Source organism: Silurus meridionalis, chromosome 22 (genome assembly GCF_014805685.1).
Source record: "Silurus meridionalis isolate SWU-2019-XX chromosome 22, ASM1480568v1, whole genome shotgun sequence".
NCBI lineage: Eukaryota > Metazoa > Chordata > Actinopteri > Siluriformes > Siluridae > Silurus > Silurus meridionalis.
In genome coordinates, this window is record NC_060905.1 from 2108271 (window position 1) to 2123574 (window position 15304).

A 15304-nucleotide genomic window follows, 5' to 3' on the forward strand; every position below is an offset into this window, starting at 1 on the left:
TACGAGACAGTAAGAACATAAACATTTTTGACAGCATTTGGAACATGCCCTTTTCTAGACTGATGTGACTACCTCAGTTATACTCAGGAGTAGGTGGGGAGTAGGTGAGGGTTAAGGGCTTTGCTCAAGAGCTCAGCAGATGCTTGTATTTGAATTGTTACCTTCTGATTAAAAGTCCAGCTCCATCGTAACCACTGAGATACCAACAAATCACACTGAGACATAATGGTGTTTTATATGTTTTCTGTTGAGCAGGAAAGGCGTTAACTCTCTAATTCTCCAATCTGGATCTGCTGGATCTCTTTCCCTCATTGTGGTGTTCATTCAGTTCTTCAGCAGTATTGTTGTAGGTTCTAAGCCCAGAGCGGATCAAGTGTCTGTGATGAGTTAATGTTCATGGAATGCCTAAGAGTATGTGGGCACCTGACCATCACGCCAATGTGTCCCTTCTTCAAACTGTTCCTACAACTTTGGTGGCACAGAATTGTTCAGAACATCTGCAAACGCTGAAGCATCACTGGAACTAAATGACCCAAACACTGTTCCAGCGTGACAAATCGTTTCACTGAAAGCGAAGCTACAACACTTCTGTAACACTCCTGTAAACCTTAGAAGATCATAACAGCAAATAATTATCTTCTCCAGACTCCCTGATATTTTAAATGCTTCCTAAACCATATTTTACCCTAGTAATAGTACGTTAGCATACCTGTGGTGTCATTGCTATTTTGGTCATAGTGTAAAATTGTGGTTCGGGACGCAGCCCTAAATACTATTGAAGCACAGAGGTAGCGAAATTCAATTTAAAATGTAATATGCAATATTGCAGTGCAAAAAAAAGCAATGCAATATTTAAAATGAAAATGTACATTTCTGTATTTGTAGTGAGCCAAGTTTTGGTCTTCTTTTTCAGCTTCTCCCATTAGGGGGCGCCACAGCGGATCATCCGTCTCCACACCCCCCTGTCCTCTACATCTGCCTCTTTCACACCAACTACCTGCATGTCTTCCCTCACCACATCCATAAACCTCCTCCTTGGTCTTCCTCTTTTCCTTCTTCCTGGTGGCTCCATCCTCAGCATTCTCCTACTGATATACTCCATGTCCCTCCTCTGCACATGTCCAAACCATCTCAATCTCACCTCCCTCACCTTGTCTCCAAAACGTCCTACATGCGCTGTCCCTCTAATAAACTCATTTCTAATCCTGTCCATCATCATCATTCCCAACAAAAACCAAGTTTTGGTGCAGAAGGAAAATGAAAATTCAATTATATAATTGTAGTTTTAATATGTAAATTACATACTAATTAAAATGAAAATGTTTTACCCAAATTGATTTGATTAGATTTGTGTAAATTGTTATTTGTCCTAAATGCATTTAGACTCACAGTTAGGACACTTGGGATCGCATTTTCATCATAATGCCGTGGAATATTTGTAGCAAAATTTAGTTTGTATTCCAAAATGCAATGCATTCAGGACAAATAACATTTAAATGATCGTTTTACTCCCATTTCTGCTCAGACATGTTACACATATCAAATCATTTTGGGTAAAACGTTAACATTTTTTTTCACAACTTACAAAGCATTCAAATTAGGATGTAATTTGCTTATTAAAACTATTGTTGTAAATGATAAATGTAAATTATATCATTTTATTTTTGCATTAAGTTTACATATTACATAATGACATTTCGCTCCCTCTAATGCTTCCATAAAATACGCACGTGGAATTACAAAATCATACGTCAGGCAGTTTTACATAAAGCAAATCTTATTTCTGATACAGAACATGGACAGTGAGAAGTCTTTACATACTCTAATCCAAAAACGTTTACAGGCATGAAGATGATCTTCCTAAACTTTCTACACACACACACACACAAACACACACACAGGAAGTGAGAAGTGTTTGAACAGAAATAAAGAGGCTGGAGAGGAATCTGAAGCTGGGGTGTTGAATTCTTGGTGTTTGGTTAAGGCGTGCTGGGCCTGGAGTCCTCAGTCAGAGTGTTGAAGTGAACAGACAAAGCCTCTTCTTCTGGATTAGGCGGTCGTCTGAACTCTTCTCGGGTCACCACGTAGCCCACGAGAACCCCGAAACACACCAGCAGCAGGCCGAGCATGTTGGTCAGAACTTCCTCTGGAGCAAATGGTGGCCTATGTGACAATCAGCGAGGTACAGCATAAGATCTTTGTTACCAAGTCGAACACTTAATATAGTTTATTCAAATTTCTCGATACAAATCTCGTTTTTACTTTTAATCTTCACACAGGAAAATGAACACTCCAGGTCAAGCTGCCACTTCCCTATGGGAAACATTGATACATTTCTAAAAACAGCGAGCCCCCATGGTTTATCCCCTACTTATCAAAACCAGGACTTGATTTCTTTCCACGCATATACAGAACATGTTTGCTGTCTGATTTGGAAAAGAACAGAAAAAGCTCAAGGTCATTATGACAAATTGTAAATGGGAAACAAGTGTGGATAATTGATGCAGCTTCAAGGACTTGGTATTAGTTTCATTCAAATAACTACTATAAAATATAAACAATTTTGGATGCACAGTTTGTCGGAGAGTAAAGAACATTTCGAGGCTGCTAATTATTTCTGCACATATCTTTCAGTTCTCTCCAGAAAAATCAAACCATCGAACTGAAAGATCCAGCTACAAATGATCATTCTGCATTCAGGGATTAAATTTTGTGCGCCGCATCACAGTGTGTCCAATCGCCGTCGGTCCGAATCACAGTGAGTGAAATGACTCATCCTCCTGATGACCTCCAGCCAACAATCTTTCCAGAACTTTCACTCAGTTCACTCAGCTCAGATGACTCATGCTGTTTTAAATAAGCTCTTCAGTTTCAATTAATCCTGTCATTAATCTGAATGAGAATCGATGAAATCTGCAATAGATTCTCAGCTGGATGAGTGCAATAAAATGAGGATCCATCACTCGCTCATATGAATATTTTTTGTGAGAACAGGAAATGCGAGAACGTTTGCTGCAGTACTCACAGGCCACTGAAGATCGCCTTCTCGGCAATGCCCATGAGTGAGGATCCTACTGCCATGGCCAGCAGCACCAGGCCAAAGAACACATGCAGTGGCAGATACCATCTCCGTAGCACTGCTGATGCCCAGGGAAACAGGAAGAAGCCCAATCCCAGCAGCCACTGCACAGGAAATCAGAATCAGAATGCAATCAGCCATCAAATAAAACACAAACATTGAATTTGAACAGGTTAGTTTTAGTCTAAACATGTATACATTTGAAAAGTGTGGGGTAGTTCAGGTGTTAGTAAGGATAGAAAGGCCAGGTGTGGGGTAGTTCAGGTGGTTGTAAGGATTGAAAGGCCAGGTGTGGAGTAGTTCAGGTGTTAGTAAGGATTGAAAGGCCAGGTGTGGAGTAGTTCAGGTGTAATGAAGGATTGAAAGGCCAGGTGTGGGGTAGTTCAGGTGTAATGAAGGATTGAACCCCAAGGTGTGGAGTACTTCAGGTGTTAGTGAGGATTGAAAGGCCAAGTGTGGAGTAGTTCAGGTGTAATGAAGGATTGAAAGGCCAGGTGTGGGGTAGTTCAGGTGTAATGAAGGATTGAAAGGCCAGGTGTGGGGTAGTTCAGGTGTAATGAAGGATTGAAAGGCCAGGTGTGGGGTAGTTCAGGTGTTTGTAAGGATTGAAAGGCCAGGTGTGGAGTAGTTCAGGTGTAATGAAGGATTGAAAGGCCAGGTGTGGGGTAGTTCAGGTGTAATGAAGGATTGAAAGGCCAGGTGTGGAGTAGTTCAGGTGTAATGAAGGATTAGATCTAGGAAATATGACCACATCACCCCTGTTTTAATTAGTCTACACTGGCTCCCAATCAAATCTCGCATTGATTATAAAATATTACTACTGACGTATAAAGCACTTAACGGTCTCGCACCGCAGTATCTGAGTGAACTTCTGTACCAGTATGATCCTCCACGCCTACTTAGATCAAAAGGTGCTGGCTATCTGTTGGTTCCTCAAATAATGAAGACTACAGCAGGGGGCAGATCTTTCTCTTATAAAGCCCCACAGTTATGGAACAGCCTTCCAATCAGTGTTCGGGACTCGGACACAGTCTCAGTGTTCAAGTCGAGGTTGAAAACTTATTTATTTAGTCAAGCCTTTTATCAGTAGATTTTCTTAGGTAAAGGCACAGATCTGAGGGCATGGATATAGAGTGTTTGGTGAACTGGTATATTTGTATGCTGTCGCCCCTCACATTCACACGCTCACTCAGGTTTGTTGAACGGTGGTGTGGTGGGTCGCCTCATCCCAGAGATCCTCATGTCTGTGTTACCTTCTGGTTCTCTCTTTTAGTTATGCTGCCATAGCGAGTCTTGCCGGAGTCCAAACTGCACAGTGACATTAACTTTCATACACCAATAGTTACACTTAATAATCCATATCCTTCTCTTCCCGTCACCCTCTCTCTCTCTCTCTCTCTCTCTCTCTCTCTCTCTCTCTCTCTCTCTTTCGGTCGAGTTAAACATGCTCCTGAGGCTCCAGTGACCACTGTTCCTGCCCCTCTCCTCCATGGATCTTCACACTTGTGCAGCTCGGGACGGTCTCTCATCAACACCTTGGGTGGTTCCATATAATTCGGAGTAGAACGGGTGCTTTTGAGGACGGATTGACTGTAGTTGGTGTCAGCGGTCTGCTGCACTGACTCGGGAGTGCAGTTTGCTTCTGATCATCATCACTGTACCCCGCAACTTTGCATATATGCTTCAAATGGACATTTGGTGCAACCCAGATGAGGATGGGTTCCCTCTTGAGTCTGGTTCCTCTCAAGGTTTCTTCCTTTGCCATCTCGGGGAGTTTTTCCTTGCCACAGTTGCTCATCGGGGACAAACATACTTACAAAGAACATATTTACATTTAATCACCACATTATCTGTGTAAAGCTGCTTTGAGACAATGTTCATTGTTAAAAGCGCTATACAAATAAAAATGAATTGAATTGAATTGAATTGAATTGAATTGAATTGAATTGAATTGAATTGAAAGGCCAGGTGTGGAGTAGTTCAGGTGTAATGAAGGATTGAACCCCAAGGTGTGGAGTACTTCAGGTGTTAGTGAGGATTGAAAGGCCAAGTGGAGTAGTTCAGGTGTTAGTAAGAATTGAAATGCCAGGTGTGGAGTAGTTCAGGTGTAATGAAGGATTGAAAGGCCAGGTGTGGGGTAGTTCAGGTGTAATGAAGGATTGAAAGGCCAGGTGTGGGGTAGTTCAGGTGTAATGAAGGATTGAAAGGCCAGGTGTGGGGTAGTTCGGATGTAATGAAGGATTGAAAGGCCAGGTGTGGAGAAGTTCAGGTGTAATGAAGGATTGAAAGGCCAGGTGTGGGGTAGTTCAGGTGTAATGAAGGATTGAAAGGCCAGGTGTGGAGTAGTTCAGGTGTAATGAAGGATTGAAAGGCCAGGTGTGGAGTAGTTCAGGTGTTTGAAGGATTGAAAGGCCAGGTGTGGAGTAGTTCAGGTGTAATGAAGGATTGAAAGGCCAGGTGTGGAGTAGTTCAGGTGTAATGAAGGATTGAAAGGCCAGGTGTGGGGTAGTTCAGGTGTAATGAAGGATTGAAAGGCCAGGTGTGGAGTAGTTCAGGTGTAATGAAGGATTGAACCCCAAGGTGTGGAGTAGTTCAGGTGTTTGTAAGGATTGAACGCCCAGGTGTGGAGTAGTTCAGGTGTTTGAAGGATTGAAAGGCCAAGTGGAGGATTCAGGTGTAATGAAGGATTGAAAGGCCAGGTGTGGAGTAGTTCAGGTGTAATGAAGGATTGAAAGGCCAGGTGTGGGGTAGTTCAGGTGTTAGTGAGGATTGAAAGGCCAGGTGGAGTAGTTCAGGTGTTAGTAAGGATTGAAAGGCCAGGTGTGGGGTAGTTCAGGTGTAATGAAGGATTGAAAGGCCAGGTGTGGAGTAGTTCAGGTGTAATGAAGGATTGAAAGGCCAGGTGTGGGGTAGTTCAGGTGTTTGTAAGGATTGAAAGGCCAGGTGTGGAGTAGTTCAGGTGTTAGTAAGGATTGAAAGGCCAGGTGTGGGGTAGTTCAGGTGTTTGTAAGGATTGAAAGGCCAGGTGTGGAGTAGTTCAGGTGTAATGAAGAACTGAAAGGCCAGGTGTGGAGTAGTTCAGGTGTAATGAAGGATTGAAAGGCCAGGTGTGGAGTAGTTCAGGTGTTTGTAAGGATTGAAAGGCCAGGTGTGGAGTAGTTCAGGTGTTAGTAAGGATTGAAAGGCCAAGTGGAGGATTCAGGTGTTAGTAAGGATTGAAAGGCCAGGTGTGAGTAGTTCAGGTGTAATGAAGGATTGAAGGCCAGGTGTGGGGTAGTTCAGGTGTTAGTGAGGATTGAAAGGCCAAGTGGAGTAGTTCAGGTGTTAGTAAGGATTGAAAGGCCAGGTGTGGGGTAGTTCAGGTGTAATGAAGAATTGAAAGGCCAGGTGTGGAGTAGTTCAGGTGTAATGAAGGATTGAACCCCAGGTGTGGAGTAGTTCAGGTGTTTGTAAGGATTGAAAGGCCAGGTGTGGAGTAGTTCAGGTGTTTGAAGGATTGAAAGGCCAAGTGGAGGATTCAGGTGTTAGTAAGGATTGAAAGGCCAGGTGTGGAGTAGTTCAGGTGTAATGAAGGATTGAACCCCGAGGTGTGGAGTAGTTCAGGTGTTAGTGAGGATTGAAAGGCCAAGTGGAGTAGTTCAGGTGTTAGTAAGGATTGAAAGGCCAGGTGTGGAGTAGTTAAGGTGTAATGAAGGATTGAAAGGCCAGGTGTGGGGTAGTTCAGGTGTTTGTAAGGATTGAAAGGCCAGGTGTGGTGGGTACATAAGGTGTTGGTAAGCATGAAGGTGTCTGAGGGTTTAGGTGTATCCAGGTGCGCCTCACCTGTATGAGGAAGAGGATGAAGGTCAGCATGCCACACCAGCTATGCAGAGAGGTCATGTTAGGAAAGCCGGCTTTATTATGGACATCAAATACGGCCACCAGACCTGACCAAAGACACGCAGCATTACTCCTCGTCATACATGTTAACTACTGACGACTAGACGGAGGTCAGTTTGGACTGATTTGTGGACAGAACTTACCCACAATGCTGATAACGAGGGCCATCATGTGCAGCAGAGCATGGAGGATCTTCACTGAGCGTTTGCTCTCATTCCTGAACACACGGTACACCAGCACACCTAGCATAAATGTGATAGAAAGGTACAGCAGATTAGCAGCCGAATCGTGGTGGTGAAATTTAATATCTATCTCCAAACTTACTTAGAATGGAGATCTAAGAGCAGAATTCCATTCATCTACTATATCAAATACATACTATGAGCAACAGTAATGGGACACCTGGCTTTTCTAGCTATATGTGGTTCTTCCCCAGACTGTCACCAAACTTCACTTAAACTAGGAGACCAAACCTGGTCCAGGATGACACAAAATCTAGCTCCATGAAGATCTGCTTTCTATGGGTTTGGAGTGGAAGATCTCTGCTATAGAGCTCCAACCGTATTGAACAAAAGTATTCGGAATGATAACTGCACCCCAGGCCTCCACACCTCACCTACATCCTGCAGTACCTGACTTTACTTAAACACTTCCTTGTGGCTGAATGAATCTCACACAAAATCTCCATTACATCTAGTGAAACATCTTCCCAGAGGAGTGGAGGGTGTTTTAAGAGCAAATGGCGACTAAATGTGGAATGGGATGTTCACAAAAACACATACATGGAAAAATAACCACTCGTTTTCTTCTCCTTTTCCAATGGAGCACTTATATGGAGGAATATAATTAAAAGGAAACCAAAAAAAGTCAAATTTTGTCAAATTTGTCTGCAGACCCAGTTGGATAATCAAATACTCGCTAACACCCCTGGGGGAGGAACACGTTAAACACGTCTCTCTGGTGCACAGCTGCCCTTGGGTCTGTTCTTCGCCGGACTGATTGAACCTCTAATGGAACAATGACCTTTCAGTTTCAGTGTCTTAATCGAATTGGCTGAGCGAGGACTGAAAAGATTAGCTGGGCAAAACGTGCCTGTTCCTGCCCCAGGATTAATTCACTGCCCCGTGGCTAAACACTAAATCCCCTAATGACAGGCTTTATAGACAAAGCTTCAGAGTCTGTTTCAGATTACAGGCGGATCTATAGAACTGGCTCAGATGCTCTCCAGCTGCACCAAATCTCTTTATCTTTTTTACTTTTCACTTATTTATTCAACAATTAAACAACCACAATCTTAATGGTAATTCTGTCAATCTCAGCGCTGTGACGTGATTGGTCCGTAGACCAAGAGTCTAATTACAGAGCTGGTAAAAAGCCCCGCCCCCGAACACAATTTATACAAAATATACTGAGGAAATGGAAGGAAAAAACCCTGAGAACGGATTGTATTCGAAGCTCCATCTTGAATAAAAAGTCTCCCGATTGAACTTCCTGGTCTGTAAGCAGGTTCTACGCCTTCATATGCAGCATGTGCAAATCCCCAGCAGCACCTCAGCCTGCTCCTGGAGCCAGACCCGTGTTTCAGCTCAGTGCTTTCAGTACAGTCAAACGCCAAGGAATTCTCTGTACCTTTCCAAAGAGCCTTTTCACTGGATTTATTTCTTCAGTGTACGCCAGGAAGAACTCATACAATCAATGTGTGAAACCTCAGAGGTCATCTGTTAATAAGAGAGTGTGTGTGTGTGTGTGTGTGTGTGTGTGTGTGTGTGTGTGTGTGTGTGTGTGTGTGCGGGAGACATTGCTTTCAAATCGAATGGATTATAACAAAGTGAATGAAGAAGAAAAGGAAGAAGAACAGGTAGAAGGAAAGGGAGAAGAAGAATGAGAAAAAAGAAGATGGAAGAGAAAAGGAGAAGATAAATAATAATAAGAAGTAAGATGAGAACAAGAAAAAGAAGAAGAATTAGGAAAAGAAAGATGAGGAGGAGATTCAGGAGGATTTAAAGGATGAGAAGAGAAAGAGAAAAGAAGAAAACGAGGAAATCAGGCGGTGGTGAAGATTCAGGAGGGGAAGTGGAGGAAAAGGAGGAGAATAAAGCAGAGAAAGAGAATAAGAAAAAGATGATAAATGAGCAAAAGAAGGATGGTGATGAGGAGGAGGAGAAAAGAAGAAGAAGATTCAGGAGGATATGAAGGAGGATATGGAGAAAAGAGGAGAGAAAATGAGAAAAATAGAAAAATGAAAAGAAGGAGAAGAAGGATAAGGTGGAGGAGGTGAAGAAGAGAAGTAGAAGAGGAAGAAGAGTAGAAGGAGGTAAAGAAGAAGAACATGAAAAATGAGTAGCAAATGAAAAGGGAGGCGAGAAGAAAAGAGAACCAGAACTACAAAAATAAAATAAAATAAAATTAATTAATAAATAAATAAATAAATAAATAAATAAATAAAAACCCCTGAAAACACTATTTTAAAAAATACAACTAATAAGTAGGGAGAAAAAATATAAATGAGTTGGTTAAGAAAAAAATGTTTTACACTTTTTACTTTTTTTTCCTTTCTTTTTTATTTAAAAGAAAAAAAAGTAATATCTTATAATATGCTATAATATGTGATATGATTATAGATAGACTCAAGTCTTCTGATGTTTATGGTGATATATAAATAATTGAGATATAGAAACTTAAATAAAAACATTCAAAACATCCCAATTAAATATTCGTTACTTATTATTGGCCAATTTCCTGTTTGATTAATTAATTCACTGATTGATTGATTGATTGATTATTGATTGATTTTCATACATTCAGACATCCAGCAGGCTCTGGAATGCGTCGGTCAGCCTATTGTCTGCGTGTGGAATTTGGCTTGTGCTGCTCAGGGTGTGTGATTTCTCAGGGTGTGTGTACGGGTCATGTGATTCCTCTGCGACACGCCAATCAGTAATTAGGGCAAAACCCTACCCCAATCTGCCCTCTGTTAATCCTTAATCCAGGAAAGTCCATGATCTGAGATGTTTGAGAACGTTTCATGATGTTCTCTTGCTGATAGCGTTTAGCACTCTATCTGCCGTCTCACCGTCTCCGTAGAGGAAGACGAGGCCCATGACCATGCAGAGCGGGTGCACGTTGAACTGTTGCTGCGAGCTGTCCCAGGCGTAGCCCCCGTGGTAGTGTCCCATCCACACGCCCGTGAGCACCACGCACGCAACCCCCAGCACCTGAGAGGCGGCCACATAGCAAGGCAACGTCTGAAACCTCCCCCAACCTTCCATCACTCCTACAGAAAAAGAGAAGGAGGAAGAAATGTAAACAGAGACTTCAGAGTCATCATATCAACTACATGTCATTAATCGTTGCTATGGAGACAATTCAGTCTCCAGTGTCAGGGATTTGTATCAGTCAGAGACAACGTTGTCTTTGTTGAAGATCCTATTCCAGATTTATTTCCTCTCAGGTAAGGAGTCTCCAGTTCCAGTTCACCCAAAAGGTGTTTGGGGTTGGGAGTTTAGTAAGAATGTGCTTTTTCTGAACATCCCATTCAGCATTTAGTCTCCATTCACTTTTATAATTAAGTTCCACTCTTTTGGGAAGATGTTCCACTAGATTGTTTTTAGGTGAGGTGACGTGAGGTGTTCTGAGGTCAGAGCTCTATAGCAGAAGATCTTCCACTTCAACCCATGGAAAACAGATCTTCATGGAGCTGGCTTTTGGGCCAATTTCATGGGAAAATTTCATTCTCAGACGTCCTATACAACTGTGTGCCTCCATGGTTGTGCAAAAGTTTGGCGGAAAAACTCATCTGGTTGGAAAAGTCGGATGTCCCATTACTTTTGATGAAGACCATGAAGAAAGGAAAGAAAACAAGTTCTTCTGCTTAGTGTGTTCCTCACCAATATGAGAGAAGAAATTATTCTTTGAGGTTGTATCTAGGATGAATAGAGAGAGCGAGAGAGAGAGAGAGAGAGAGAGAGAGAGAGAGAGAGAGAGAGAGAGAGAGAGAGAGTATGAGGTCAGATGAGGCCAGTCATGTGACAGGACATGATGATCGATTTCAGCTGGGAACATTAAACACCGTTTAGACCTCGATATAAAATGAAGTGACATATTAACTGGAGCTCGGGCTTCACCTTCTCCGCCTCCTCCTGCAAACACAGGAGTAATGATTGACGATGACGAAGTGCATCACCAGCCAATGAGCAAGACCTTAGAGGAGTTTTGTTATATTTATATGGTTGTAAATAAAATATATATTAAAAAAAGATTGATATATTATTTATTCCATTATATATTAAAGTATGAGTGTCAAAATCAACCTTTTCAGGTCTGTTGCTTTTTAAATTCGTCAAAATATTCTTTAAAATAGTCTTTATTTTTAATTTTTAAAATTAAAATTTACATTACAGCACAGTGAAATTCTTCACATATCCCAGCTTGTTAGGAAGCTGAGATCAGAGCACAGGGTCAGCAATGATACAGGGCCCCTGGAGCACAGAGGGTTAAGGGCCTTGCTAAGGGGCCCCAGGGGTAGCAGTTTGGCGACCATTAAGATACTCTTTTTTAAACAAGCGATTAATTTAGGAATTTTATTGCATATGCTTTAAAAACACTAAGTGTTACAGATCGTTAAACATCGCTATAGTTACATATTTTGTAAGGTTTTACTTATTTTGTTTTTCCCTATTAAAAAAAAAGCACAAACTTTTGCACTCGACCAAAAAAAAGTTACACGGTTACACACATATGATGACACGGCAACATTTCCAGTATGGGCGTGGCTAGTGAAAGTATAAATGGTGCAATTGAGTTAATATCGAGCTAGCATTGTACGATGTGTTGCATCATAAGATACGAGAGCCAATCATCTTCCAGTATGCAAATACAAGACACGTGTAGCACTTTAGCACTAGGACCTGACGATACTCACCATAGTCAGTGAAGTTATTTATGATTTTAATATACTGCCATTTTATATCAGTATTATATGTTCGAATTTGAAAGGCGATGGTCTTAGAACAAGATCCGGAGTGTTTTTCGCAGCTTGTGTCGCTTGTTTCAAAGTCAAACCTGGAAATTTTGCTAATTTTTGGATCAATGAAGGATATCAGAAGCCTGGACAGACAATGTATTTTGTTTCTGATTTTTGTGCCTTTTTATGGTTCATTTGTCGTTTGTTTGAAAGCATTTCTCAGTTTGTCATTTATTTACACCTATCAGGAAGACACTAAATCAGTTTTATTATAAGAAACACAATGACGGTAAAAAATCCCAAGTTCTTCACTTTGAAATGATCTGGACCTTCAACAGAAAAATAGAGAGATATATAATCCATGCCGGTTCATGTACATCATGTTTAAGTGCCATTCCTCAGTGATATACATGTTTCTTTTTGAAAAAGCTCTCAGACATGACAGGTGAGTAAACCACAGACCAAGTCAAATCCAAATACTGAACTGCATTCAAAAAAATGAACCATTACACTGTGGAGTAGAACGTCAGGAGAGAGAATTAGAAGAAAGCAAGGCAATCATTTACCTGTGCTGTGACGTGTTACTTCTCACCTTCCTCGTCTGATAAGAAACTCCAGGAGAAACACCAAGCTGAGCGAAAATGGCTTTTTCGTTCCTTCTTCTCTTCGTTTCTTCTCTTCAAATGACAAATTCTCCCCTCAAAGCTTCGTTTTTTTCTCTTCAGCATGTATTCTGAGCCGAAATCCTTCCTCCAGCTCTGGGCTTTTCATCCCCTACAATCACGGTTGAACTTCTCCAGCTTTGACAGATAAAGCAGCAGGGTGTTGGAAGGATGTTAGCCCATGCCCACACCCTTTCCTGATTGGCTGGATTGTAGAAGGTAGGCGGGACCAGCTGTGTTCAGTTTCCTTGGCGACTAGACGTAATGGATGATCTCAAACAGAGGAGGTAAATAAAATGAACAGAGTCATGAGACAAGCAGAGAGAGAGAGAGAGAGAGAGAGAGAGAGAGAGTCTGCTGTTTCACTGAACCTTTCATTGTAAATAATGTTTTCCTTCAAGCTCTACACAGGAATGGCTTTTAAACCAGATTTACTTCACTTGTATTTAAATGATATCTACTGACTGGTTTATCATAAATAATGATAAATGCTGTATATGAACTTATATTATCATAATTATAAAGAAGTAATAATAGACACCATAGAAACAGTCAGAAGTAATAATAGTTGTCGTGGTACCTACAACCTGAAGATCTATGAAGTTCCTGAGCAACTGAAGAACTTTGAGGATGGATTAGGACTGTAATTAGGAACCACAATTTGCATGAACAATTCTGCTTTTGAGAACCCGATACTGAACAGCTACTGATGCTCTTTCGGCTGCTCTCATTGGGGTCTCCACAGCAGATCATCCGTCTCCATACCCTCTCTGTCCTCTAAATCTGCCTCTTTCAAACCAACTACCTGCACATCCATAAACCTCCTCCTTGGTCTTCCTCTTTTCCTCCTTCCTGGTGGCTCCATTCTCAGCATTCTCCTACTGATATACCCCATGTCCCTCCTCTGCACATGTCCGAACCATACTAATGCTACACATCAGAAAAAATCTAACTTATCCAGATGAGGATGGGTTTCCTTCTGAGTCTGGTTTCTATCCAAATTTCTTTCTCATGATGTCTCAGAGAAAATTCATATTTATCTAAAAAAAAGAAGCAGCTTTGGGATAATGTCCATTGTAAAAAGTGCTCTACAAAAAGAATAAAATTGAATTGAATTGAATAGTAACAGTACTGGAAGAAGCAGAGGAAAAGAAACAGTATTATTCCTAGTAGGAGAAAAAGAGTAATAGAAGTAGAAGACGAGTTGCAGTAGCAGTACTAGGAGGTCATGAGTTTAAATCCCATCACCCTCGCGATCAAATCCTGACTCTTAACCCTCACAAGCTTGTATAAATAAAAAAATGATGTCTTAACCTCAATACGGACATCAGCCAAATGCTGTAAATCAGAGATGATCAAACTAGGGCTTGTTTGTGACCTTTGATTTGTCCGACTCTCGGATCGCAAGCAGATAGTGAGGATGGCTGAGAAGATCATGTGGAACTGTACTGAATGGATATGTGGTGCCACCCAGATGAGAATGGTTTCAATGTCTTTTCATTAATCTCATGAGAGATAAAGCTGCTCTTTATTTTTTTTAAAGCTTTTCCGAATATCTGAATATTTTTATCCCTCTTCTCATATGTGGCATGGTGGAATAAATCAGAAGTCACCCACTAGTCCAAGTTTTGTCATCTCTTATTTACAGCATTTGGTTGATGTCTTTATTGAGGGTAAGACATATTATCTTATTTATACATGCAGTTGAGGGTTAAGAGTCTCGCTCAAGAACCCAAGATTTGATCCCAATATTGATGGGATTTTTATGACCTTCTAATACTGCTACTGTTTCCACTTCTGTTACTGTTTAATTCAATTTTTGTATAGTTTTACAGAGATAGAGGTTATAACATTTGAATTTATATGTTAATGCCTGTATGTTTATCCCTAATGATCATTCCATTGGTTTCTGTGGCAGAAAAAAAATCCCTGAGATGGTATGATGAAGAAACTTTGACAGGAACCAGACTCAGAAGGGAACTCTATTGTGCAATAAATTGGACTGTTTCTCACTGTATTACAAGGTTTCAAAGAACTAGAAGTCTGAAAGATTCAAATGTAAATGTATTAGTCATAGTAGTGGTAGATGAAGAAGAAGAAGAAGAAGAAGAAGAAGAAGAAGAAATAGCAGTAGTATTAGTCCTAGTAAAGGAAATAACTAAGTCAAGTAGCTTTTACTGTCATTCCAACTTGTACACACTACACTACTGTAAAAGGTGTGTGATCAGCCGTAATGCTGGTTTGGAAGCATCATGTGGTGTAAATGTCCATGAAGGAGGTAAGAGAGACCCCGATAATCCCCTCAGCCGCCCTCACCATCCGCTGCAGGGTCTTGCGATATGAGATGTTGCGATTCCCAAACCAGGCAGTGATGCAGCTGCTCAGGATGCTCTTAACTGCCTCTTTGTAGAATGTAGCAATAGAAGAAGTAGTTTTATTTGTAGTTATAGTAATAAAAATAATAAAAAGGAGTAGTAGTGAAAGTAACAGAAGAATAGGATTAGGATCAGAATTAGTCATTGCAGAAGAAATAGTTGTAATATCAGAAGCAGGAGTAGAACTAAACGTAATAGTAGCAATCACAAAAGAAGCAGTAGTAGTATTAGTATTACTAAAAGTAATAAAAGGCAGAGTATCAGTGGCGGTAAAATAATAGCAGTAGTGGTAGAAGAAGAAAATGTTTTATTAGTTATAGTAGCAGCACCGGTATTAACATAAGAA

At 41.0% G+C, this 15304-nt stretch overlaps 1 protein-coding gene across 3 annotated transcripts; it reads right to left on the reverse strand.

Annotated features, from left to right (window-relative positions):
• Window positions 1–1138: 1138 nt before the first annotated feature.
• On the reverse strand, window positions 1139–12811 carry LOC124375771 (transmembrane ascorbate-dependent reductase CYB561). 3 transcript variants are annotated; one of them, XM_046834387.1, is made up of 7 exons: window positions 12488–12656; window positions 10846–10881; window positions 10032–10232; window positions 7102–7200; window positions 6902–7005; window positions 3026–3183; window positions 1139–2163 (listed from the first exon to the last, which is right to left on the reverse strand). In XM_046834387.1, the coding sequence occupies exons 3-7, from the start codon at window positions 10225–10227 to the stop codon at window positions 1980–1982; spliced, it is 741 nt and encodes a 246-aa protein (XP_046690343.1). In that variant the 5' UTR covers window positions 10228–10232; window positions 10846–10881; window positions 12488–12656; the 3' UTR covers window positions 1139–1979. The 3 variants fall into 3 exon arrangements, with proteins under 3 accessions (XP_046690343.1, XP_046690341.1, XP_046690342.1); XM_046834385.1 differs by lacking the exon at window positions 10846–10881 and having other exon boundaries at window positions 12514–12811; XM_046834386.1 differs by lacking the exon at window positions 10846–10881 and having other exon boundaries at window positions 1140–2163.
• Between the last annotated feature and the right edge of the window lie 2493 nt (window positions 12812–15304).